This window comes from Lipophrys pholis (genome assembly GCF_963383615.2).
Source record: "Lipophrys pholis genome assembly, chromosome: 21".
NCBI classification, from domain to species: Eukaryota; Metazoa; Chordata; class Actinopteri; order Blenniiformes; family Blenniidae; genus Lipophrys; species Lipophrys pholis.
Window position 1 is genome coordinate 10489598 of NC_137649.1, and position 26941 is coordinate 10516538.

At 40.9% G+C, this 26941-nt stretch overlaps 4 protein-coding genes across 7 annotated transcripts in view; 3 read left to right on the forward strand and 1 right to left on the reverse strand.

The window, feature by feature from the left end:
* The window catches only part of scara5 (scavenger receptor class A, member 5 (putative)), a 75703-nt gene extending 72549 nt beyond the window's left edge, over positions 1–3154 (forward strand). For both annotated transcript variants that reach the window (XM_080490997.1, XM_080490996.1), the window contains exon 12: positions 738–3154. In XM_080490997.1, coding sequence (XP_080347123.1) covers positions 738–871 — 134 coding nt within the window. In that variant the 3' untranslated portion in view covers positions 872–3154. The remainder of the gene's footprint in view (positions 1–737) is intronic.
* Positions 3155–8662: 5508 nt separating this feature from the next.
* On the forward strand, positions 8663–12440 carry pbk (PDZ binding kinase). Of its 2 annotated transcripts, none has more exons than XM_080491179.1 (7): positions 8663–8724; positions 9405–9563; positions 9762–9901; positions 10476–10645; positions 11123–11252; positions 11606–11797; positions 11955–12440. In XM_080491179.1, exons 2-7 carry the CDS (start codon positions 9406–9408, stop codon positions 12173–12175), a joined length of 1011 nt encoding a protein of 336 aa, XP_080347305.1. In that variant the 5' UTR covers positions 8663–8724; position 9405; the 3' UTR covers positions 12176–12440. The 2 variants fall into 2 exon arrangements, with proteins under 2 accessions (XP_080347305.1, XP_080347306.1); XM_080491180.1 differs by having other exon boundaries at positions 8676–8724; positions 9394–9563.
* Positions 12441–13368: 928 nt separating this feature from the next.
* esco2 (establishment of sister chromatid cohesion N-acetyltransferase 2) lies at positions 13369–18978 on the reverse strand. Of its 2 annotated transcripts, none has more exons than XM_080491287.1 (15): positions 18817–18954; positions 18015–18082; positions 17750–17877; positions 17349–17661; positions 16987–17251; positions 16633–16748; positions 16427–16538; positions 16195–16273; positions 15607–15655; positions 15120–15255; positions 14900–15031; positions 14649–14738; positions 14399–14542; positions 14111–14295; positions 13369–13967 (listed from the first exon to the last, which is right to left on the reverse strand). In XM_080491287.1, exons 2-15 carry the CDS (start codon positions 18062–18064, stop codon positions 13835–13837), a joined length of 1932 nt encoding a protein of 643 aa, XP_080347413.1. In that variant the 5' UTR covers positions 18065–18082; positions 18817–18954; the 3' UTR covers positions 13369–13834. The 2 variants fall into 2 exon arrangements, with proteins under 2 accessions (XP_080347413.1, XP_080347412.1); XM_080491286.1 differs by having other exon boundaries at positions 13375–13967; positions 16978–17251; positions 18817–18978.
* A 788-nt stretch (positions 18979–19766) lies between these two features.
* Positions 19767–23560, forward strand: ccdc25 (coiled-coil domain containing 25). The gene is made up of 9 exons (XM_080490517.1): positions 19767–19951; positions 20053–20100; positions 20208–20247; positions 21272–21323; positions 21447–21522; positions 21616–21719; positions 21854–22056; positions 22417–22462; positions 22687–23560. Exons 1-9 carry the CDS (start codon positions 19927–19929, stop codon positions 22714–22716), a joined length of 624 nt encoding a protein of 207 aa, XP_080346643.1. The 5' UTR covers positions 19767–19926; the 3' UTR covers positions 22717–23560.
* The last annotated feature ends 3381 nt before the right edge of the window (positions 23561–26941 follow it).

Sequence of the window (26941 nt, forward strand, 5' to 3'; positions counted from 1 at the left end):
TTTTAAATTATCTACCATCTGCACTTTCTGCTCTGAGTGTTACTGACATATCGGCTCCTCTCCTCGTCTAACTGAATCACATGTTACAGCTCCAGTTATCGGTCCTCTCTGTAACTGTCTGTAACTTTTGAAACCACCTATGATTTTGTACAAGCAGGAACCTGACGATTAAAAAGAAAACAATTCTGCCAAAAGCTCTGCTCACCAGCTGTTTGATCAAAAACCTCTGAGAAAGCGTCTTTTTAACAATCTGAATGTTCTGTTTTTCAGTCATAGCTTATGATCTTTTAAACTGTACGCAGCACTTACAAACTTCAGCTGCATGTTAAACTCCCAAACAGCTTCAACATGTTTCACCGTGTTTGGCTGCACTTGCATCTTTTCAAACTGTGCACATGTATAAGAAAGAGATTGATGCATGGCTGAGTTCAACAGAGAAACCACAGAGCTTGAACAGCCTTCGTTGGAGCCCAGATGTGAAGTTATTCCTTCCAAATCAACTGTTTTTGTTTGAAGTTTCATTTATAATAATGAAAGAAACTTAATAAGAGTTGTTTTCTCTCACAATCTTTGAACATATTTTCAGTGATTGGCGTTCATGAACTCTCTTTGCAACAAACAGGCACAGCATGAAGAAAACAAATCTAGTGAATCATAGAGAAAAGGAAAGTGACGTGTGAAAATAAGGAGCTTGTTTTCTAATTTATATACCATCGTTTTTTTCTCTCTATGTGCAGGTACAGGTCTAATCTGGATGGATGACGTCGCATGTACAGGGACTGAAGACACCATCCACCAGTGCAAGTTTTCCGGCTGGGGCAAAACCAACTGTGGCCACGTGGAGGACGCCGGCGTGACCTGCACCGTCTGAAGCTCCTGAACCACTGCTCACGTCCTGCCTTTAACGTCTATGAGGTGCTGAACGTTCTGCCATCAGTGCCAGGATTGTCAGCTCGGCGTCCGTTGCTTATTTACCTGCAGAAAAGTGCTGCCTCACCTGAGAAACGCTCACATTGTGCCTGAACTTAATCCGCATCTTCTTTTTTTTTTTAAAGGTTTATGACTAAACGTGTGACTATTTCAGCCATAAGACTGCATTATGGAGCAACCAGAACCTCATTACTGCACAGTATGAGTGTGTATGCTGGAGGATTATTACAAAACGGGACCCTCCATCAGGCTGGATACTTGAGCTCACCTGTCTTCCACGAAGGGCAAAGGTCAGCCTTAAGAGAACCGAGTTAAAGCTATGGTTAGAGTCCCGCTTTGGACCTCAGCTGTTGGCTTGTGTCTGGGAGGGATCGCTAATTTCACAGATTGAAAAACCCAGAGCACCATTTCCGTTTGGTGTGAGCTCAAAAAGCAATTAAAGGAGCTGACGAACTGATTTTCCGTTCACAGGCAGCTGCCCTTCATAGTAGTGTGGAAGAATGGCTTTTGCTAAACATACATTGTTGCCTTAATCATATATAACACCACATTTCCCAGTACGTGATTATCTGGCGATTTGCATGTTAAAACAAGGTCACAAAACTATCTTAAATCATTTGTGTTTGCATCAGTCTTACTGTCCTGCTTGTACATTAGAAAGTGACCCCGTCATTCATAGATCTATTAAAACCAGGGACCTGCAGGGTGTCAGGAATGTCAGTCTGTCGTAACAAGATGTTCCAAGCTGCGTCTTCAAGCATGACACTGAACCACTGTTTCTCTCAGATCTACATGGTTCTAAAACTAATTCTTAATTTCAAACTGTACACATCAGGAATGTTGCCAAACCGTTTTGGGAAGCCAGTCCTCTATTTTTTTGACCCTTTCCAGATGAAGGATGCAACAATCATATCACGTCATTATCGAATCTCCCTGAGGTATCATTAGTTGGTATAATACTTTTTTGTTTTTCTGTCCTCAGCCTCACTTCTGTATAAAACAAGCTGCAGGTCCAATCAGCAAAGTGATGAGTCGGGTCTAAATTCCTTCTTCTGTGACAAATAACAGTTGTAGAATAGAGATGTAACAAAAAAGAAGAATATTCATCAGTTAAACTATGAGATAGTTTCTTCAAATCATTTTTCTTGTGGGCTAAAAAGCCACACATCCATCATGTTACCATCGGGAAGGCATCTGATAATGTTCAAATGTATGTATCAACAAACCTCAGCGATACAGCCAAAGTCATGAAGAAGTGCCTTCAGTGTGAAGAAGGAGTGTGGGTCCTGGGAGGGATAGCGGGCCCCTCAGAGGATCTATCTCAATGATGAAATCACTCTGTCTGCTCCAGACAGCGTGATTTCATCAAGCTGATGTCAACAGAAGATTTGTGGTCTATCTGGAACAATATGCCTGCAGAGTTCCTTTAAAAGCGGCATGAAATTGTACTTTAGAAGGGGCAATGAAATGCTTTTGGAAGCCAAATACCGAGCACCAAACGCTGATGTTCCTTCAGTACTTTACATTATGTTATATGATGAAAAAACTCAAATTTAAGCTTTGTATTATTGAAAGCACTCTTGTTTTGCTGCATTTGTTTCACGACCTCGTAAACATTTACAAAGTACTGGACACACGACGCTTTCTACCGGCCTGAGATCACAGCAGAGCCTTTCCCCGCCAGCAGGAAAAGCTTTGCAGGGCTTTTATTTATGAAAAAAAGAAGAAATAAATGCAAAGAGTCGAGTGGCTCTCCAGCTGACAGATGAAGAGATGATGAAGAAGAGCAGATGAGTGTAAACAGATGGTTGCATGGATGATTGCCCCGTACCCTGATTTATAGTGACAAGTTAGTATTTACTGCCAAAAGCTGGATCGTTTCAGAATTAATCCCAGTGCAACACCCACCACGAAAGACTTTTCTTAAGTGATTTTTAGAATGAAGCTCTCCGAGGGACTTTTTTTATGCTTTTAGCTGTTTTTAAAAAATTTTTTAAGTTTTCAAAACTGTTGCTTCCAAAAAATCTTGCAGAAGAACTGCAAGTTGGACTGAAACACGCAGCCATGTTTTGTATATGAAACATTTTTAGTGCACTTTTTTAATGGCTCAAGAAATTTTCTATTTACTGATATAATCTGTAAGATGTCTTTTGTCGGGTAAAATTTCTGTTTTTGTTAAAATTTATCAAAATGAAATTAACTTCCATGTTGAAACAAAATGGTGAAAAAAAAAAAAAAATGTTTTGGAGAAGAACTTCATGTCGGTTCAGCCAGAAGAGACTTTTCCTTGCTGGTAAAGTGCCTCTGGTTTTTTTTTCGGGGTTTGTTTTAAACCACAACTCTACCACAGAGGATAACAAAATAAAGGAAATGGAGAGTTTCGTGGAAGGGAAAAATGAGGTGAGAAACCAAATTCATGACATTAGTGGGGGATCAGTTAGTGGGTCACATGTTTTATTTGAACATTTGTCCTGCAAACAACAACTCAATAAGTCGATTCTGTTTCTGTTATTTCTTTCATTTCCACTTGGGTATTTTAAAAAGTATTTCTCTCATTCCTTTGAATAATTCAAACAGTTTATGCCGGCAAACTGACTGTTACACATGATCAGAATGATGATCAAACTCATCAGTGTTCTACCAAATTGCCAGTTTATCAACTCTTAATGATATAAAGACTTTACCAGCTTTCCCTACCAAGACATCCTTACGTTTTTTTAACTGTTGGTTAATAAGAAATAAAATACTTTCGTGCACTGATATAGACTTATTTTTATATATATTTTTTGAACTTTGTACACTAAACTTAATCACCCGTGAATGAATAATAGCAATACACTTTTGTCCATGTCTGATTATGCTTGTCAAATGCACATTTTATAATCATATAAAGGAAAAGATGTAAAGCTTTGTTTTTAAAAATGAATCTTCTGAAAGAAAAAAAAATATCAAAAACTGAAATGCAGCAGATTTATTCAAATGTCTTTTATATTCAGGCTGCAGGACATGGAGAAGTGCCTCAATCTGCACAGGAGGAGATAAAACAAAATGCTAAATACACCAGCTGGCCATGATACAATCACTTTACGGCTGTCATTAAAACAGTTTAGTTTACTGATGGGATTATGTGACTCCACCTCACACGAGTCCTGATAAAGTTCATATTAACCTGATACCAGAGAATAAAACTTACTACTTTAGATAAATATACACACACACAAACACTAATATTCTTGACTGACGTGGCCTCGGGTTCAGTCAGACGGTTCGTTTATCTTGCAGAGACGTCACATTCGGCTCTCTGGCCGCAGTGTTCAGACTTGTGTTATAAAACAACAGCCAAAGAAAACAACAACAAACTCCATCTGTATATTTGTCTTCTGTGAATTTGTCATCTCCTTTGAAAAGCAAATCACATCGTACGCAAAATTGTTTCGCACTCGCAAACAGTTGTGGGAAAATAATGTGACGTGTTGCTTGGGATCAAAAACGGTATTGAAATGTGGAATGTCACAAGTTCTCTTTGGTGGAAGTGTTTCTGTGTTGCTGCAGCCGGTAAAATGGCCACAGCAAACAGGAAACATGCCCGCCCCTCGGAAATCTGCCGATAAATAACAAAGAATATTGTCTTCAGCTAAGACAACGAAGATTAAAATGATATTTTAAATCTTCCTCGTGAGAGAACCTTCGGTGGCCATGAAATTCATGAAAAATCTGAATACTCACATTGTTGAATTTGGTTTGTCTGCTGATATGGAACTAACAAAAACACAAACATCAGTTTTTAATGATTTTACTCTAATGTAAACTGATATTTCTATTAAATTTCTGCCAACTGATTCCAGTAGATTCGACACTGTGAAATTTATTTTTTTTTAGGAATTTAGAGCCCTTGAATAAGTGTGGGTTATTCCCCTTCTTTTGTCAGGGAAATTTAATTTGCAGATAGATATCACGATATCAGCGAAATTAGCGTTGGTTAATCCATCACACACTTGCATTGCCAATGTCGCCTTCAGCCTTTCATGTCAACGTGTTTCCACCGATGTTCCTTCTGAGTTGCAGCCTTTCTGATATCAGCAGGATGAAACAGTCATGACGTGATTTCCTGATTGGCTGGAGGCTCCTCTCACCTCACGTTTGAGCTTCAGCCCCCTGGGATCAAATACCTTGAATACTTGGTCTTTTAAAATGTAGGGGGGGAAAAAAAGTCTCTGAAAGTGAGAACACATTGCAGAAGAAGTGCACTTAGTCACTTAGATGTACTGGCTTTTCTGTGCCGACTTTCCATGACCGTTTTTTAATGTGTTTGGGTTTTTTATGTATCGTTTGAACAAAGATGTAAGTTTGCTCCTATCACATCTGTGTATACATGTTTATGTTTTTTTTATTATTATTATTATTGTTATTGCATAGTGCTGGTCATAACAAGAGCTGCGGAGTTAACTACATGCATACAGAAATAAACCAAACACAATAAAAAAAAATACTTCATACAGTACAATACAGAGCTTTTTACTTTATTTTTTTGAGATTTGTACCACTAAAATGATGCATATGCACTGCTGAAATAATAAAAAGGTAGATTTGTTTAAACAGGTGACTTTTGTTTTTCTTGCTATCATTACAGGTGAATTAGAAACAGACGCGTTTGTGATGTCAACAGGTGAAGAGAGAGGGAGGGAGTTGACTCAAACACATGGAGGCGTGTGCGTTTTGACAGACAATATAACCACACGTATGAACGTTTCCACATGTGAGGCGAGCGGTGTGGCGATTGACTGAAAAATCACCTGATGGCTTGGCGGTCTGAAAGAGGACTGTGAAGCCCATGTCAGTTGTCAGTGTGGTTTCACTTACCTGGTGACGGTGAGAGTCCATTACTTTTTATTTGAAGGATCAAAGTATGATGGTGCTGCAAGTTCCAGGTTCCAGGTTTTTCTAAAGTTCTTTAGATCTTTTCTATGAATCCCGTCTCCTTTTCGTTTGAGAATACATTTTACATGACTACTTTTACTTGATCTAAATGTAAAGATTCTTCAGCGATGAGTAAAAATATACAGGAATTAGTTGAAAATTCTTACATTTGTGCTTGTAAGATAGTACAGAGAGAAAATAACCTAATAGTCAGCAATAACTAGCAAATATTCATAAATACAGGAAGATTATACAGGCAGATGTGTCTACAGAGCGTAGAATGTGCAGTATATGTATGAAAAGTGAATCTGAGAGAAAACACTTTACATTTAGAGGAGATTTCCTTGAAAATCTGTAATTCAGCAGCATTACTTAGAAAACAAAGCACGAAGTATAAAACTTGTCCAATAAATATGAAAACATCATCATATAAGTAAAGGCAGGGATCATTTCTTGAAATGAAATTGGAGCTCGTTCAACAATTGAAGAACTGATTTTACTTTTAGAAACTCTAGAAACCTCCAATAAGCAGAGAACAAAGTGTTCTGAATGGCGCCAACAGCTCATGTGAGACGTGATGGAGTTTGGCTTTGAAGAGTTTTTTATGTTAATAGAAGAATTTTGTATCCTATTCTTAACTTTACATGAGTTCACTGAAGAGAAACAAATAGGAGGGAACCGTGATTTCTCCTGGTGATCCATGTCAATACTCTCACTGCCGCAAGTTAAGTGCAGACTTTTGAGATTCTATTTAATTTTTATTCCTGAGGTGTTTACGACCAAATACAATGACCTCTAATCTGCCTCGTTGCAGAACATTTGGTCTTTGAGATATGATGGGAGTTTGAATAAGTTTGACGATAGTTTGGAAAACCAAAACAATGAGCCGAAAGCTTCTCAGAGCATCAGTAGCCCACCAGAAAGGAAGATAAAGTCCACTCTTCATCTCATAAAATTATATAGAAGATCTTGAGCTGCACTATGACTTTTTGTCATGAATTATGGGTTGAACACGAGGCGGGGGTTTTGTTTCTGAGTGTTTTATAGTTTTCTAAATGAAAAGAGGTAAATTCCAGGTGAATGTGTTTGTCTTACAGCAACATTTCTTTCATGGACTATGTGATTCCAGATGTAAAAAAAGAGACATATTGATGTGAAGTTCAACTCTTAAACCCTGGATAACCCTGAACTACAAATACTGATACATCACTACCGCAGAAAAATTGGATGTAGGAACTTTTCTTGATCATATTTCTTTCTCAAGTGGATTGAACCTTGATTTAATGCTTTCACAGTGCAAAATTAATAGCGAAAACACACACACACACACGCACACACAAACACACACACGCACGCACACGCACACACACGTTCACATCTATGGGCGATTTAGAGTCACGAATTAAACTCAGCCACATGAAGCAAAAGTACCGAACACTACACCATTCAATGGCTAATGCAATATCCACTTATTTGATATATAATTGGATTTTCTTTCCAGTAGAAAACTCCCTGAACTCAAATCTTTTGGAAATGAAATTGAATCACAAGGTCTTTATCCACAAATACAAGAAATTTTGACGGGGAGATGTATCTGTAAGACAAAAGTAAAACTCCAAACCACATAGATGATACTTGTTACTTGCTCCATTTCTCTTTGACCTTTGTATTGTTGATCATGTAACTGCTCTGTATTTATTGATAGTAAAACTGTTCCCTGTGGTCTAACCACAGTCCAACTCATCCTTATTCTATAAAATGCACCACATTCCTCTTCAGAGAAATGAAGAACTCTGAGAGAGAAGGAGAAAGTCCCAGCCTCCATATCCATGTCCGTTTGTCATCAGACCACATTCCTGCTCCTCTTCCTCATAATGAAACAGTTATCCGTCCACACAATGAGGAGACTGAGCAGCAGGAGCACCATCCGTGTATGAAGGAGATGAAACAAAAATGGGATCATGAGAGCCGAGGTCGGGGTCAACTTTACCGTCAGCAGCAAGGAAATTCTTTCAGACAAGTCCCTGAAGTTTGAGAGGCAGCAGGCGCGACATGAAAATGACACAAATCGGTTCATAGTGTGCCATTATTTCTCAATGTGCACCCCGATTAGAAGGTGAACATGTTTTAAACTAAGAGTTTAACATGAACGGTGCAAAGCAGTGAGACAGTGCTGCTTACTGACTACAATATGGATCGACAAACACACATTACAGAACAAACATAATCAAGCTGAAAGTTTATCTATCCATCTCTCTATCTGTCTATCTATCTATCTATCTATCTATCTATCTATCTATCTATCTATCTATCTATCTATCTATCTATCTATCTATCTATCTATCTATCTACAGATAGCATCAAAAAAGCTGCCAAGAAACAAACACACCTGCCTCTGATACAGCCTGCCCCCAGCTGGCAAAAAAATGTATTACAGCATTAGTTAAAAATAAAAATAATAATAATGATAAAAGTTAAACTAGTGGGGCCTCTTAAACCCTTTAACTTAAACTCCTCCAGTTTAAAAATATCTGTCCACGTTTGTTTGTTTGTTTGTGTCATACATCACATAGCAATAGCAGTAGACGGGGCTGAGACACCCTGGAACACTTCGAAAATATATTTGAAAATAAAATGAAAAAAATCATCTTTTTGACGGAGCACCCTTCATCGACAGAGCTTAGAAAGTATTTAAAAATCCAGCACTGAGATACAGACGTGACATTTGGGCATTGTTTGTGCAGTTGTTTAGCTGGCGTCCAGCGTTTATTAAATCGCCTCCGGTGAAGTATGTCCTTCTCCGGCCTCCGTATCCATCCTTATTTGAATATTTGGCGCATTTGGACGGTGTCAGTTTGTTTCTGCGGAGGAAAACAGGTACAGTTAAGGATTTATACGGATAAATTACACATACGCTACTATAAACACACTTATAATGACGTTAATCTACCTTTAACGTCGGCTACCTTCCAAATGTATCCTTATCCACGGCTGCATTAGTTTCAGCCGTTTATTTTACGTTAACAGCTGAAACAGGAGCGATCAATTAAATAGTCCAAATTACACCGTCGTTTGGACGCTGCTGTACTTCGTAATTTCAAACTTTGAAGACATTGTGTTCTCCCGGTGTTGGTGCTGCTTTCAATCTTCACTGTCGATGTATATAAATTTAACTATAAGTAACTCCTGTTTATTTCTTCCTTTATCCTTTCCAAACGTTTCTATTCTGCATTGTAATATTCTGACATTATGGCACAGAAGTTTTAACTTGTATACTAAAAGATATACAATATGTGTCTGAAGAAGTGTTTGTCTCATCTTGTGTCACTTTATGTTGCTGTTTTTGGTGCATGTTGTCTTTTGTTTGTATTATGTGGATTTAATGTCTTCGAGTCATTTTGGCTCCTTGTGGGATAAATTTAGTATAAAATAAGCAGGTTTGCAGTTATTTTAATCTGCTATTTTGGCCCATTTTTGTGACTTATTCACTGTCGATGTGATTAGTTAGTTAGTTTTTTTTTTTTAAACCTATAAAGTAATCTGTAGTACTTTGACAGGATGGCTTCGCCTACGGATGGAGATGTGTTCCGAACCCCTAAAACCCACCTGAAGAGGAGCCTTTTGAGCAGCGGAGGGACTCCGATCACCATCCCTGCCTCACCTTTCATGAAGAAGTTGGGTTGTGGGACTGGTGTCAATGTCTACCTCATGAACAGGTTGGTTGTGCTTTTTTTTTTATTATTATTCCTATGAAGAGTCAAAAGAAAAGGTCTGTTTCCCCTCTGGTCATTTGATCAGCCATCTGCAGATCACATGAAGACATTTATTTGTTCTTCTAAAGATCAGTGAGTTTTTACACTAATTCACCATTAAAACAAGGGTCCAACTCCTGAAAATCTGTGTTTTCATCCCAGACCAGGGAAGCCGCATGCGTCACCCTGGGCTGTGAAGAAGACCCATCGTCTATGTAATCCCAAACAGACCGCGGTTTACCAGCAGCGGATCAACGAAGAAGCTAAAATCCTGAAGGGGATCGATCACCCAAACATTGTTGGTGAGACACGACAGCAGGCTCAACACAGTGTGGAATGTTTGCTCCCGGGATGTTTTGAAATAATGGGCTCTGTGATTATTCACTAAAGAAAAACTCAAGTACCAGAGGGACTATATTTCCAAGTTAACATGGGGTTTGCTCGACACTCATCCACTCTTTTAACTCTGGACCTAATACCACACGAACATTTATATTTGTTTATATACACCTGACACAAACGTATGGACTCTTTGAAATGGAAAAGATGGTGAGACGTATACGAGGAGCATGAGTTCCAGAAACTCTAAAAATCGAGTTTCCACTTGATGAGATCAGCCTGATACAAATGTTGCCTATAAAATCATGTGAAACCTTTGGTGGAATATACAACATGTCCTTTTAGAACTCCTGTGCTTCATATGAACAGCTTGAATTTATGATAGAGAAGCAAATTATTGAAAAACGAACCTGTACTAGGTTTGCCCTGCTGGTGTAGACCACATCCGATTGTGAGCTCAGCTTTTCACCCACAATGTTGTGGATATTAAAGCAGATTTCATGACGTTTACTTCTGTATATGTTCTCCATCTTCTAGGTTTCCGTGCGTTTGCTGAGGCCAAAGACGGCTCCAAGTGTCTGGCCATGGAGTACGGAGGGGAGCAGTCGCTCAACGACCTGATAGAGAAGCGGAGGGAGGAGGGCCTGAAAGCCTTTCCTGCTGCCAACATAGAGAAAGTGGCTCTGCATGTGGCTCGTGGCCTGCAGGTAAATCCTGTACTCGGATACTCTTTGAACGTCAGTGTAATGTCCAGATCACACAACCTGTATTAACATAAAATCTGATCCAGAATCGGTTGTTTAAAAATAACTACATTTTTTGCGAAATGTTTCATTTGGATTTATGTTGGAATGTTTTAGTAAAATTCAGTTGTTTTGTTAATAAACTTTCTAAACTTTCTTTTATTTAGTAGAATGTTCTAAACCGAATATGTTATAGTTTTTTTTGAGTTATTTTTCTATTAGACGTGTTTGTAATTCTGTTTTTAAGCTCATTTAGCCATCAAAAGTGGGAGATTAATACAATTTCAATCGTCGATGTTTAAAAATGTATCTTGGAATGGGGATTGGCACTCCTAACTTTTAAGTAGGGGTTTCTTCTCTAATCTCTAATTCATGTTCATTTTATGGCCGCTCACAAATTTGTGTGGTATCAGAAACATTATTGTTCATTTGTTCCCACAGTATCTTCACAACGAGAAGAAGCTGCTGCACGGCGACATGAAGTCGTGCAACGTGGTGATCAAGGGCGACTTTGAGACGGTGAAGATCTGCGATGTTGGCGTGTCTCTGCAGCTCGATGAAAACATGAGAGGTAAATGTTATTGTCACGTCATGTAAACGTACTGTTTGTGGTCACAGTGTGAGAATCAGCGTCAGATTTATAATGCATTTGGTCGATTTTTCAAATTCTAATTCTGTTTGTAACGTCAGGAACAACCGTCTCCTTCAGATGTTTGGGTGAAAATGACTTAACAACAGTTGGGTTACTCGGGTTTTTCTGCCCGACAGAAACATAGATTCTACTTCTACATGTGGTCAGCCTGCAGCGTCGCAAAACAGAATATAATTGTAGGAGACACAGACAAATTGGATTTTAGTTTTGTCTTTAATTAAATTGTAAAAGCCAAACCGAGTTTGATTGGAAGCCTCTCCTCATGTCTTCAGTGTCCGACCCGGAAGCGGACTACGTCGGCACGGAGCCGTGGAAGCCGAAGGAAACCCTGGAGGAGGGAGGCGAGGTCACGGACAAGGCGGACATCTTCGCCTACGGTCTGACTCTGTGGGAGATGATGACACTGGCGATGCCTCACCTGGACATGCTTGAGAATGATGATGATGAGGAAGAGGAGGGAGACGGTACGGTTCATGCAGCTCTTCTTGCTGAGAGATGATAGTGCATCTTTCCCAGCTTCTAATGTCACTTTTATATTTTACTCGCGAGTTGAAGCTGTTGTAATTTGTTGCCTTTATAAAGAGACGAGTGCTGCTGTGTTAACACGACGTTTCCCGTCAGGTGACTCCATGGAGAGCTTCGACGAGGACAGCTACTACGAGCGGTTGGGGACGCGGCCGGTTCTGGACGCCGAGGCTCTGGGCGGCTCGTACCGGAGGATGGTGGAGCTCTTCTACCTGTGCTCGGAGGAAGACCCCAAGAAGAGACCATCAGCCGCTCAAATCGTCGAGGCTTTGGAACTGAACACCTCGCTTCCCCGAGAGGTGATCGTCATCGACTAACTTCTGCAGTTACACCCGTTTATTTCAGTTTGACAGCCAATCAAGAGGCTTGTCATTAATGGTTTTGATCAATAGATTTGAGGGAAAACTGTATTATGACTAATTGCTGAGCTCCAACTTGTACAAACTGCTTTATTATACTTGCACGACCAATGAACTGACTGTAATCCTGCATTGTTTATATTTTCATGTTCCTCTGTACGTCATGCTGTTGCTTCATATTAAAAGTGAATTTACTTTCACAGCTTAATACTTGGGAACTTTGCAGGGTTGCATGTGGATTTAATGTCTACGTTTTAGGTAAATAAAACATCAACTGTCCCCAAAAAACTCAACTGGGGCCACTGCATCGTGAAATAAGAGACACTAATGAGAAATGTTCAATAAAGCCTTATTTTCTCTTGAACTACAGAACAGTCAAGGACGGTTTATTACAAATCTAAAAATAACTGACAGCTTTGGAGTCCCCCGGCTAGCTCAGTTGGTAGAGCATGAGACTCACAATCTCAGGGTAGTGGGCTCGTGTCCCACGCCGGGCTCACCACCTGCAGGAAGGTTCTTAAATGGTGCAATGTGATCTGGGTGACAGTGCTCAGACTGTCACCCCCGCGACCCGGAAACGGATAAGCGGAAGAAAATGAATGAATGAATGACAGCTTTGGAGAAAAGATTGTTGCATTTTTCCTGCTTGAATCAACAAAAATGTCACTTTGGTGTTGTACCAGCACGTGATTAAATACAGATTCTTCCTGGGGGTTTTTCAGTGAAGAAAAAAAAAAAACTTATTTTAAAACATTTTCCTCCAAGTTAACTTTAATGGGCAACCATTGAAATAGATGGAAATGTTTTCTTTGGAATATTTTTTTTTACTATAAGTTAGTTTGGTCGACCAAAATCACACCTTATGGACCTAATATTTTACTTTTTCCTACAAATCTCTCAAACATTTGACACCCATTTCCTACAATAAGTCATTTGTTAAAATGTAGTGTGAATGTTTTGTGGTTACATTACGTCGTGTGAAGCAGACGATTCAAGCTAAACCTTCCTCGTTGCCCAGCAACACTTTTAATTTTAAAGTTAAAGAAATGTGAGTCACATGTCCAATTTTACTGACAGCCGAGATTTATCATCACTGTTGATTTATGAAAAGCACAAAAACACACGACCTTTTGAAAGATTCACAAGGAAGTCGTGGAGTTCATAAAATAAACGGTGTTTATTGAAGGTATTTATATCCCAGCAGTCTGCAAATGCAGTACAATCCTTCCTTTCAACAGGTCACTGAACTAAAACCTTTTAAGAAAACAAAATATTGTCGTTTCATGAACAAAAAAAAAAAAGCATGAAAGCAACATGTAAGCCATCACAGATTCAAGCAAAAATATAAACCTCTGAAAACTTTGCCATTCAACACAAGACTGAACTAAATTGGCAGAACCGACATAAAAATAAATACAGAGTTTTAAATCATGAATCTGCAGACTTACTAAATCTGTAATTAATAATTACAAACACTAAAGCCTGGCCTAATCAACATGCAAAATACCTGAACTGATTTTCTCTTTGCATATGAAAAGACAATAGGAACACGCCCGCTGGACCATCGGCATGTTCGAACTCGGTTTAACCTGCGAAACCCCTTTAACCCTGATCTCTTTAAGAGACAAAGTTGTAGACGAGGAAGGCCGGCGTGTCGCAGTACTTTGTGGCAAACTGTTTCCCGTCAGGAGTCGGGTCAGAGAAGGCGATTTCCTCCTTGGTGAGGTGACTGCCGTACACGAAGGAGTTTCTGTTAAAAAATAAATAAAAGACGGTAAATGAGAAGCAAATACAGTCTGGTTAAATTACACCAAACCTAACTGAGTCACTAAGCGGGGAACTTGTACAACAAAACAACGCCAACTGTGTGCTCTATGTTGTGCGACGTCACACCTGACGGTGTCCAGCATGCGCGTGGCGATGCCTCGCCGTCGGGCCAGGCTGAAGACCCAGACCCGGCTGATCCCACACAGGGCCTGTTCAGGTACGGTGGAGCAGCACCAGGCGCGGTGCCGCTCCATGAAGTCGTCCTTCGTCATGTCTTTGTGTTGATCCGGCTGCTCCAGGACTCGGTAAGCCTGCAGTTATGAGAGCGTCACCGTATGAGGACATTAGATTCCAATATTAGACGTCGAGTTGTAAACATTGCTGTGGTATGACAAGCCTCGGGTCAATCTGTACCTGTCGTATGGGCTCAGCCACCAGACATCCCACCACCATTCGCTCCGTGTTGATGAACAGGTAAGTTTTAGCCTGAGTCGGACTGCTCAGCGTCACCTGCTGGAAGCCCAACTCGCTGTCGGCGACACGCCGCACATCCTCGGCCTGAAGGCAAACAACAACATAAGACATGAGAATAATAATCTAATTCCCGGTTTGTGACGGCACACATTCACTGTGAGGAATGAACCGGAGAGTTTTGGGCTCGGACCTTTTTGGTGGCGTATTTGGGATCGTCTGGCATGACCAGGAGAATTTTTCCATCCCAGAACTCGGCCACCACGCGCTCCTTCTTCCAGCCCTGAAAACACGGGAAGCGTTTGTTTGAGTCACACGAAACTCCCTTCAGCTTCAACGACACACTCACACAATGTTGGCAGGGGCCGACCAAAGAAATGTTAATCATCATTGGGCGAAGAAAAGTGCTGATTACTAGTTAGTAGAGATTAGAGAAACTCTCACCACATATTTGATGGAGTCCAGGAAGCGCCGGTGGAACTGGGTGTGCTGGAAATGGTCCTCCGGGTTGTCGGCGCTGTACACCATCCCACACGAGCGGCAAATCGTCGCTCCAAACTGCTTCTGGCCGGCGTCCTGACGAAGGGAACATCTTTACATTCAGCAACATGGCAGCCACAGCGAGACCAAGAAAACTAAACCATCGCGTTCAATATTTAGTTACAATGATCAGCTGGCCATCGTCCATCTTTTCTTTCTTTCGGCGAACACTTCGCTCTTTCAGGGCAGCAGATGGCGGCTGCAGTACCGGCTCTGTGCCACAGGGGGTGCTGGTGGACAGAGGAGCTGCTTTCTTTGACCTGCGGAGGGGAAAAAAAAGGTGTTTTTAGTCAGTTATTCCAGAAGTCTAGACATTAACATGAGAAGTTGATGTTGTGTATATCCGTATAATTTGCATGACTGTTGGAAACAAAACCAGTTTATGTGGAAACTGTTTAGATTTGACTCAATTTATTTATTTTGCTCAATTTATACTGAACCTAAAGTCAATTTCATGTTTATTGTCAGAATTATGACGCACTATTCTTCCTCCCCCAGTCCACAAACATGTGCTTGAGGTTGACTGAAGACCCTAAAGTGTTGACGGGTGAGAATGTGAGTGTGACTGATGGAGTGGATGAAGCAGTACAGAAGATGGATGAACGTCTCACCTTTTTGAAGCAGAACCAAATATGGGATAGACAGCCGTCGCCTCTGAAACTGACAGAGCAAGAAACAGATATTTAGCTCAGAAACGTAACGTAGAACCTTTTCAAACTACTTCATTTAAAACATGAACGGATGTGGAGAAATAAAGCTGCTGATGTTTATCATTCATCCTGAGTGGGGTCAGCTGCAGGTGTAAGACTAGATTTTATATTAGTACTTGAACAGTGGATCAAGTGTATTTTTATATTATTGTACAGCACTTTGGTCAACCGAGTTGTTTTTAATAGTGCTTTATAAATAAATTGGATTGGATCTAAAGCCGGGGCAGGATGGGGCGGGTTTTCGCGTGGTCCCACCGAAAAAAAATATGGATGATACGGAAAAAACCGTGACCACCGGCTACGATTTTCTGTCGCCCCTCCGTTGAGGTACCGAGCACCGAGGAGGAGCTGATTGGCAGCGACGATCGCCACTCTGGACAAGCCCAAAATATCTAAATATTTAATGGACCGTAAACCCTCCTGTTGTTGTTTACATACGCTGCTTTGCGGCTTTTTGTTAACTGGGTTTATTGAAATGTTCTAACACACCTCTGGGAGGACTGGAAGCAGTGCTGATGGGACTTATCTCACTCAGGTCACAGACGGGATCTGAGGCACTGATATCGTCCTGGAAAAAGAAAAACAATATAAATCAAACTCTTGTCATTGCAGCTCGTCAAGTGTTAAAAGATTTGAAAGTGTTTCTGCACTAAATGACTTCTTAAGTGTCAAAACACAGACGCAACAAGCAAACGATCAACACAAACATGTGAAAGTGAACCTGAGTATTGGAGGACGAAGCCGGCGAAGCAAAGCTGGATGACGGAGACCTCGTCAAGACGATCTTCAGAGTATGGGTAATCCCGTACTTCGCCAACAACCTTTCAGGAGAGCTGATGGAAGGCGGGAAAAAAAAAAATCTGTGGTTCACTTACGTTCGCGCAACGCTTTGCAAACTATTCTGAAATAAATTCCCTGTTAAAGTACCTGAGTGGCTGCAGAGGTTTCGGCTGCTCGTCGACAGAGTCGATCCAATCGGTCGGGTCAAACTTCACTCTCGGCTTTGTGCTTGATTGGTCTTCCTGCTTCTGAGGCACTGTGGTCTGCAGGGGGTCAACAGGGAGAAGAAAAACAATCTAAAAACATTTGGCTCCAGAAAAGAAAAGGACAATTTGTTCAAACGGAACTTACAGATCTGATATTGAAGATAAAGAAAATCTTGAACATTAAATATGTTGGACACTAAAAGAATGTAACTTGATGGAGACTTTAACGGAGCCATACGAAGGCAGCAGGGAGAAGAACGTCTGAAGACAATAAGGATATAACGACCTGAGTCACCTGCTGCTGCTCCTTGTCCTTCGCCTTTGGCGCCGCAGCTTTTCTGTTCACGGTGGCAGAAGCCGGCCGGGCAGAAGACTTGGATGCAGATTTCTTGTACATGGACGAAGGTTTCTTTCCCGTACAGAAAAAAGCGGCACCGACAAAGACCTTGGGTTTGGGCTTCGTGCTGCTGAAGGTGAAGGTGATGAGCTTCTTGGGCTCGGGGGGTTTGCTGCCGGCAGGCGCCGCCGCGCTGGAAGAGGGGGTCGGCTTCACGGCGGCACTGTCAAACAAAAAAACAAACAATGCTATGATGAGACAAACCACCTGAACGAGTGACGGCACCTTAAAATGCTGCAGACACATGGGAGGAATCCTACCTGCTGTTGAGTTTGTTCAGCTTGATCGTCCTCGTGGATGTTATGTTGATTCGGTTTCCGACCTTCCCCCCCTTCGTCAAACCTGCAGCCGCCTTTCTGGGTTTGTTGCCTCCTTTAGCTTTCTTCTTCCTTTCTGGCTTTTTGGGCAAGGTGGGGGAGGCAGAGGGGGGAGCAGGGGGAGGCCGGGGCAGAGACTCCTTCATGGCCTTCCTCTCCAGCGGCGTGAGGTAGTTCGGCTTCTGCCTACCGTAGAACGAGCTTGTGACCAAGGAGAGCTTAACTGGAGATGTACGGGGCGATCTGGCTGGCGAGCCTAAGAGAAAAGAAGAAGAAGAAATGCGTGCTTTCAGCTGTTTAAAGAACGTGACTAGATAAGACACTCTACGGGGGGTCTGCTCTACCTGCTGCTGGTCTACGAGGGGATTTCACTGGAGAAGCACCGTTCTTCACCGCAGACGGCTGCAGCTTCCTCGGGGATCTTCTTCTCACCTGCGACATGTCCTCCCTCACCGTCTTCTTGGACGAACAGCTAAGTAACACATGTTAAACGTAAACAACTGCAGTGCAACGGCTTCGACACAACTATCCTGGGATGGAATCAAACAGCTACTGCGATCCGAACACGGATTAAAGTGGGATTAAAGATCTGTGGGGTTAACAGTTTACCTGTCAGCATCCAGAGAGGAGAGTTTTCGTTTTCTGGTCGTCGTAATCATGGTCAATGGAAAGTTCACCTGCCAACAGTGGAAACACAAGGACAACTTAAACCATCTCAGTTTTTTTTGGAAACACAGAAGTGAATTTATATTTGGAAGTTCATTAACATCAGGAGATGGGATGATCCAATGGGGATGTTCAGGTTTAAGAGGTCGATAAGGCTGGTGCACAATGTGTAGGCCAAACACAGAAGCAATGAGCTGCTAGCTATTGTCTTGTGGTGAGAGCAAAGTGAGGAACTGTTACTGGCCGCAGTTTTAACTCATTTCACGTTTAATTTGCGGCTTTTGTGCAAAGTTATGACAATAAAACAGAAGGTCAAGCCACGATGGTGTTAGTATCCAGTGTTTGATAGTCCACTGTAGTTTGATCAGTTCATGGAAGAACTTTAAATCTTTGATCAACAGAAATGATGTAGAGTTTTGCCTCATGTTACAAGAAGTTTCGACTTAAATGCGCAAAGATGCAGAGTCACATTGACGGAAACATGCTATCTTGGCGGTGAATGCTAGCGAACAAAGTCTTGTTGGAAAGATATTTCTGACCCACATTACGAAGCATAAGGCGATGTTGGTACAGATCAGCAAGTTTGAATTCAAAGACTCTCGAAAGTTTGTGATTTTTAGCAGGAAAGTGTGGTTACTTAACATGAACTAAACCTGAAGCAGCTTCAAATACGGCGCAGATATAAGAGAGAATAAAAGTGCACAAATAGACGGAACTCTGCGATAAAAGCCTTTATTAAACTCACCGTGTTTGTATCTGTCGAGTTTCATAAAATGAAGAAATAAACGATATTTGAGTCCGTCGCGCGCCCAGAGCTTCTTCTCTGCGCGCGTTTCCTCTCTGTGTGTTTTGAAGAGCGCGCGGGACCGCAGCATACGTCCATTGTGACTACGCGGTGGAATGCATCGACAGGATTCCGGGCCATCCTTTCAAAATAAAACACCAGCAACTAGAGACACAAACATCTCGTGGATCAACAACAACAAAAAACATGTGCCATTCTTCAGTACTCTTCAGATTGCCAATGCCAAGGTTTGTCCAACTTCCATTGTGTTGTTGGGCGATTTTGTATTTATTGGTGGGGTCAGCTATAGGCTGTGTCTGCAGATCTCTAGTCATACCCTGGTGGTGTTTTGCTGTTTCTCTGTTCTTCCACCGTTCTGTACTTGCATAAGTAAACACATTCTTTTCAGTTTTGCTTTGAAAGGGCAACAATGATGATCACTGCACTGTGAATCAATCTCAAGATGTGAGAATGAGGTGTTGCAAGTTAGAATTCTTTTTTTAATCAACAAAGAAAAACACCAACATGTATATATAAAAAAGTATTTTTTACATATGTAATACATACATGTATTTTGATAAGTCGGGTTACATAGGTTCTAATGAAGCCAATCATTCAGAAATCATTCTGTCATTCTGTAACTGCTATCATTATGCAAGTTGAATGTTTTGTTTATTTTGTATTCCCTTGTAGCACAAGCAGACACAAGTGTTTTCCTTGTGACTGGTTGATTTAGTGGATTTGGAGAAGTTTGCTGATTTGAGAGGATGGATGGATGGATGGATGGATGGATGGATGGATTAGTACTGCAGCTACATTTTTGCCATAGCCATCAAGCAGCACACATTGGCACATATCCATACTCTTATTTTGTAAACAGGAAGTTAAGCTGCCTAGTCAACGTGCCCACCACCATCAACTTCCGGGGTCACTTCGTGCATGAGAGTCTGACAGGAGCCCTAGAAATACAGAAAACCGTCATATTATACTGTCTTCATAATAACTGTCAGCATCCTGACTTCATAAAACAGCTGTCCAGCATTAGATCCACGGTTTTCAATTCACGTAAACATGGTATTTTACTTCACAAGTGCCGGTGAGGAGAGCCTGCGTTAGCATGTAGCATCGTTAGCTCACCACTCTTCATATCTGATTTTTAGAACTTCGCTCATTTTTCGTGTTTCTTGTTTCTTTCAGCGGTGAATCCTCCGTTTACCATCTACATGGGAAAAGACAAGCATGAAAGTATGTTTAGTTTTTGTATCTTCTCGTTACTTGGAATCGTTCAAAGTGATCATGTGTTTTCATTAGAGGCAGATTGTCTTCAACTCTGAAACTGTTTTCGTTAACAGATGAAGATCTCATCAGGTACGGCTGGCCGGAGGACATCTGGTGAGTCACCCACTTCTTTTCACTAAAATAAGATCTTCTGTGCGGGATTATCTGGGTACTTTGCTTTCTTGGCATGTCGAGTACTTAAATGTTCTTTGGGATGCGTTCAGCAAAGTTAGAATGGCTTTTAGCGTGAAATAAACACAGAATGCAGAGAAATGAAGATCAGTATAACTTGAAATTAAAGATAGTAAATAGACAAACTGAAAGAAAAAGTGACTAGGTTTCAAATTCAAGATGGGATTGGGTTTTTTTTGGTTGAGGTTTTTAGATCTAATTACATTTATATGCAGAAAAGTGAAACCACAAATAGTTGTCCATCAATTAATCTTCTATACCGCTTTATCCTGTCCAGAGTTGCAGGGTGTTGAAACTGATCCTAGTTAACTAGAGGCGAGGACAGGATACAACTCGGACCGGTCATCAGTCCAATACAGGAAAACACAGAGAGACTCACATTCACACATGGAGGCAATTTAACATAGACTGATTAACCTTACATGTGTGTTTTTAGACTGTGGGAGGAAACACACACACACACACACACAGGGAGAACATGCAAACTCCACACAGAAAAGCCCTGCCGGTATTTGAACCGAGACCGACTCGCCGCGAGGCAACAGTTCTAATAGATGTGTTAATTTGTCGATATATACATTTAAAATCTTTTTTGTTTTGTTTTCTATTCCTACTTATAATGATGCTATTACAGTAATGCAACTATAAACCATCTGAATTATTATTCTACAGATTACATCAGTGTAATGCAATAGACATACTGTTCAATATTATACTGGAAAAAAAGTTGTGAACACTTTTCACTGACGGAATAGTGATGAAGATAAGAGTTTCATCACTATTTATAGGAGCATTACTTCTGTTTGTTTGTCCCTTTGTTGTTCTTGCTTGGTTGTTGCACTGCAGCGCCTCGTATTGTAGTTTCTAATCAGATTTCTCCAGTAAGATGTAAAGTTTTGTTCATTCTTTTTCATTTTATTTCACTTTCGTTGTTTGTCACTTCCAGGTTTCACGTTGACAAACTGTCGTCAGCTCACGTCTACCTGAGAATGCCAAAGGTAAAGAGTCAAAACAGTCACTGAGAATTAAAATGATTGATCTCCTTTTTTTATCCAAGTTTGGATTACATTGGGTGTGATATGTTGTGTTATTGAGCCAAATGCTGTCGATTAATTTTTCAGGGTCAAACCATAGATGACATTCCTCCAGAGGTGTTGATAGACTGTGCTCAGCTGGTGAAAAACAACAGCATCCAAGGTAGAGAAAATGGACGTTAATACGAATGTCTGGAGGGGGAACTGAGGATCAAATATGTCTTTAAGCCTGGTTGTTACTGTTGTGTGTTGACAGGATGTAAGATGAACAACATCAGTGTGGTTTACACACCATGGGCCAACCTGAAGAAAACCGGAGACATGGACGTCGGGCAGATCGGCTTCCATCGGCAGAAAGAGGTCTGCAGACCACCGAGAGTAATACAGGATTGCAATAAGCTGGGTCCAATAAGAAGACGTTTCCGTCTGATACTCAGCATGTGACTTCAACACAAGGATCCAAGATAAAACCGCTGAACTGTTGCTTCTCGCAGGTGAAGATTGTGGCAGTGGAGAAGAAGGTCAACGAGATCGTGAACCGCCTGGAGAAAACCAAAGTGGAGCGACTCCCCGACCTGGCGGCAGAGAAGGACTCCAGAGACCGGGAGGAGAGGAACGAGAAGAAAGTTCAGCTCCAGGACCTGAAGAAGAAGGAGAAGGAGGATCAGAAGAGAAAAAAGGAGATGGAGGATCTCAAGTAGGGACTTCACTTCGGTTTCAGCTCATGACACATTTTAGTACAAATGCTTTTTAAAATCGAAATGAAATCCATCGTACACTTTAGTGTCTTTTTGAAGTCATTTGGTTTGTGTAAGTTAATATTTAATATAGATGTTTATGTAACTTGATAGTAGAGCTCTGTCACCATTCAATGAATCCAGGCTTCCTTATCCTCAGTTTCTATGAGCATATTTAAAGTTTTTTTTCCAGTAGTTTCTTCACTCATAACATCTAAACCACACAATTTTAAGCTTGTGAAAATTACCTATTTCTTAAAAATTTCTTTGCTTTTCAATAAAGATTGTTCTGTAATAAATCTTTTTCTTTTAATCTCCAGGAATTACACATCACTGATGAAGAGTGAAAACATGCAAACTAATGAGGTGAGGATATAAATCTACGTCGACAAAAAACTATAGTTTGAAGTGGTTCCATGGTGTCAGCACTGCCCTGTGAAAAAAGAAACTAAAAACAGATCAGAAGAAGAGTTAAAAAAAAAGGGGGGGGGGGGGGGGGTTCATTGTGTTGTTGGAATGAAACAGTATTAATAAACAAAGGAAACGCCGAGGACATTTGTTCCTTAACATTTTGTGCATGTTGTCTGCAGGACGGCTACGACTCGGACGACTTCATGTGAGCGGTGGAAAAGAGGGAGCAAGCAGCCGGACGGATCGCCCCTGCTGCTTGTGCTTGCTTTAACTCTGCACTGGCAAACACACAAAATTATATATATATATATAAATAAACAAGAACAGAGATAATGGGATGGCTTTTCCACGCCCGTTGAGGGGCGGCGCTGGAACTACAGAAGCTGCTTTCAGACTGAACCTGAACTGGCGTCGCCAGAGGACGCTACGGGAGAAGGACCACGGGACAAACGGGGATGAAAAGGCAAATTTTTTGTAGAGAGAAACACTTTGTGAAGCAGAGCGAGCGGCGGGTGATGGGGTTTCCACTGCCATGATATTGAAACTGATGTCTGTCTGCGAGGGTGCGTTTATGTTAGTGGCAATTTGTTGGGCCTGCAAGCCCTCCCGCTGTTTGTGTCTCTGCATGTCAGCTTCAATGAACGCAGTTCATCGTATGGATTAAAGTCAAAGCTATTAGTATCTGCTGCCTGCACTGTGGAGACGGGCCGCTCTGCATTAAATAGAGTCACAGTCTGTCAAAAAGTGGCAGAGCTGCGGTTAAAGAAGATTCAAGTCTGCTTCTCCAAAACCAAAACCCTTATGAGCAGCAACAGTAGACATGCAGACGGACGTGTGCATATTTTGAAGAATGATTAAAAAAAAATAAAAGACTGATGATGCTTGGTGATGCTATGCTTGAACACCTCAAACTGATTTTTCTTAAGTCACAATAAAAACTATTGGGGGAGAATGAATAATAAAGTGAAAATATTAAGTCAGTATATGTGTTCAATGTAATTTATGTTTTTGGAATACTTGGATTACAATTTTGATTAAAAACCTTTACAAGAGCAATATCTTTGGATAGGGCATGGTCTTTGAATCACATCTCCGCATGCTTCTCTTACATCTATATTGTAGGGAATGTTTGGTCGAAATTATGTTTCATTTTATCAGATAAAGAATTTATTGATAGGGGCATCGATCGTTCTACAGCTGCATACTGCGCTCCCACCCGCACAGCTCATACATTGTCGCCTCCGGATTGGTCAAATACAACCAGGGGGGCCGTGATTGGTCGAAAAAGCAAAAGACATGATTGGTTGATATGTTGAAGCGAGGGACTGGATTGGCTTCAGTCCTCCAACAGTTCCACTTTTCAGCCGGATGAGAAATACGTAGTTGAAGCAGAATCGATACCCCCCATCCCCCAGAAGTTCTTTATCTGATAAAGTGAAACATAATTTAGACAAAAAACTCACTAAGATATAGCGATATAAGAGAAGCATGGAGAGATATGTGATTCAATGGAGAAAGAATGGATTATGTTTTTGTTTGTTTTCTTCATGAATCAGCACGTTCAACCTCTGAATTCTAAAAAGATTGGAAGGATATTGATGTGAGTTGTATTTGTACCTACATAACTAACATCCTATTCCTGTTCTTGCCATGAAACACAGAGTTAGACGATCACTGACATCCTTTCAAACTCAACAAACTCCTGCCCCCACCATTCTGTCTGCTTGTTGCTCTCTGTCCCATCCTTTTCTCTTGAAAGCAGAAAGTCTCCACCTCTGACTGCTTCTCCAGGTCTTTTCCTGTTTAAAGGGAGTTTTTCCTTCCCCTCCCGCCACCTGTACTTGCTCCTTTTGAATTGTTGGGTTTTTTGTTTGTGAAACTGCCTTGAGGTGACTGTATTTTCCGCAATAGTAAAAAAGGAAAATAAAAAGGAAAATAGAAAGAAAAGGACTGTTGGAGGATGCGGGCATCGATCCCGCTACCTCTCGCATGCTAAGCGAGCGCTCTACCATTTGAGCTAATCCCCCGTTGCGTCAAAAGTGGCAGGACTGCGGGATGATATTTCTGACAAACACATTTCGATTTACTGATGGCACAGCTTAACAATTACAGCTTACCAAGGAAATACATTGCAGATTGTTCAGTACATTGTACAACATTTCTTTGTTGTCTATAAAATCCATTTTCTTACTCTACCGAAGTGTGTGTTTAAGTTTCTAATTATTGTGAAGTGGACAAACGATGTGAAAATAGATAAAAAATTCATGAGTGATGAGCCACCTCTAAATATGAAAAAATGTTGAGCTGAATTTTCGAACATATTAGAATGGAAAAAAGAACAAATATATACCGCTTAAATATTTTGGAACGCCCTACTGTTCAGTCATTGCAAACAATAATGAAACTTTCAACATAGCTAGCCAGGGTGTGCGTGCGTGTCTGTGTGTGCGCGTGTTTAAGGAAATGTATGGAAGGGAACAAATCAGTATTAAAAAACATTTGGAGGATGCGGGCATCGATCCCGCTACCTCTCGCATGCTAAGCGAGCGCTCTACCATTTGAGCTAATCCCCCACTACTTCCGCTGCAATGACGTCATACAATATTACGACGAGGCGAGCATGAAGTACGCTTCATAGAATGATTTTCAGATCAGAAATTGACGTCAAAAAACGGCTCAGTCAAGAGAAGTTTCATCAGCCTTGTTGCGAACTTCAAACATTATTTCCGTCATGCTTGATGTGCGTGTTTTTCAGAAGGCTCGTGTGAATGTTGATCCAAGTGGTGAAGGCGGCTTGACAAAGGGTTTCCATCGTCTCGAACTGATGTCCATCTTTGTACACCTCCCTTGCAGTGGCGACATGATTTAAGAAGAAAACACAACTTCAAAACTTGCAGTACCCGTACCACCAGGAAAGGTTTCTGTGTTTCAGTCTGTGGAGGCAGGCTGTGGAACAGTTTTGAATGTGGAGTTGAAGGAATGTCTAAACATACACCAGTATATATATATATATATATATATACGTGTGTGTGTGTAGGTGTATATGGATATGTGAGTATATATTATATAGATAAATATATATAGGTAGTATCATATTTGTATATACTTTTAATGTGTCTTACATGTATAAACACAAATTGAATATTATATAACTGGGTGAATCAGGCTACACTGTTTTTAGAAATAATGTTAATAATTTTATGAATTCAAGTTTTATTACTGTATTTATTACTTAACCGGACACCGAATTATAAATCTGTGGCGTCGGCGGTGAGCACAGAGGAATGACAGCTCAGGATTAGGTTTATTTCCACAGCTCATTGCCATCCACCCCCAAATGTTCTCAATGGGATTTAGATCAGGGGAACACGCTCTATGTCCAAATAAGTGAGGTTATTGTCCTGCAGCATGCACACATCGCTAGCTGCTGTTTGATGCTCCTCCACAACCTGAAGCTCCGTTGTTCCATTGAAGGAGAAGCACCCGAGATTATAGATGTAAATTATTGCCATAGAAACAAAACTACCAAAAAGATGTCACCTCCTTCGAGCCGGATTTGAACCAGCGACCTAAGGATTACTGGGTTTTACCACTACAGTCCTCCGCTCTACCAACTGAGCTATCGAAGGGGATGTGAGTCGACTGTGTACATACGGACAATAGATTTCATAGTAGGATCACGTGGGACACGTGAAACAAACACAAATACGTTTATTAACAGTTTTTATTTTTATTTCATTGTTGAATTTTGTGACTGACATTTCTTTATCCCGCACACTGCAATAGGGGAGTTAGACGGCCCGAGGTAAATCCTGGAGTTCACGGAGGCATAAGTACCAGATTTAACCTTTTAACTATCTTTGACTTTCATAAATGTAATTGTAATGTAATGTGATTTATGTAACATTGTTTAATTTGGAACCACGTCACTTTGGAATTAATGTTTGGCATCGTTGCACAAAAGGACTTTACAAGATTTACAACATTCCAAGTGGCAATGCTTCATTCGTTTAAGAAAAAATGTGCGTTTACACTGAAAACGATGTGGTTTGCATGTCACACCACAAGGTGGTGCTGTTGGTTGTTTTTGTAAAGAATCCACAGATGCATGTGGAGAACAAAATGCTATAAATAACACAATCAAGAGAACGTGACATTCGAATGAACGGATGAATAATTGGATGCTGTTAGGGTAGAATCTTAACTTTAAATGTACCAATAAGCGCTATGAAACCAGAATATAGACTGGGAGTCATGCCACTACAGCAGCTGCCATGTTTGTAACTTGTGCATGAGCATAACTATTATTTAACATGGCGGTGCATGTGCAGTAACAGCACTCCGTAGCCTCAGGCTGTCGTTTAAACCCCCAACACACGACCAATGTTCTGTGGTTGCACTCATTGTTGTTTAAATGGGGCCTAAAAGTTTTCA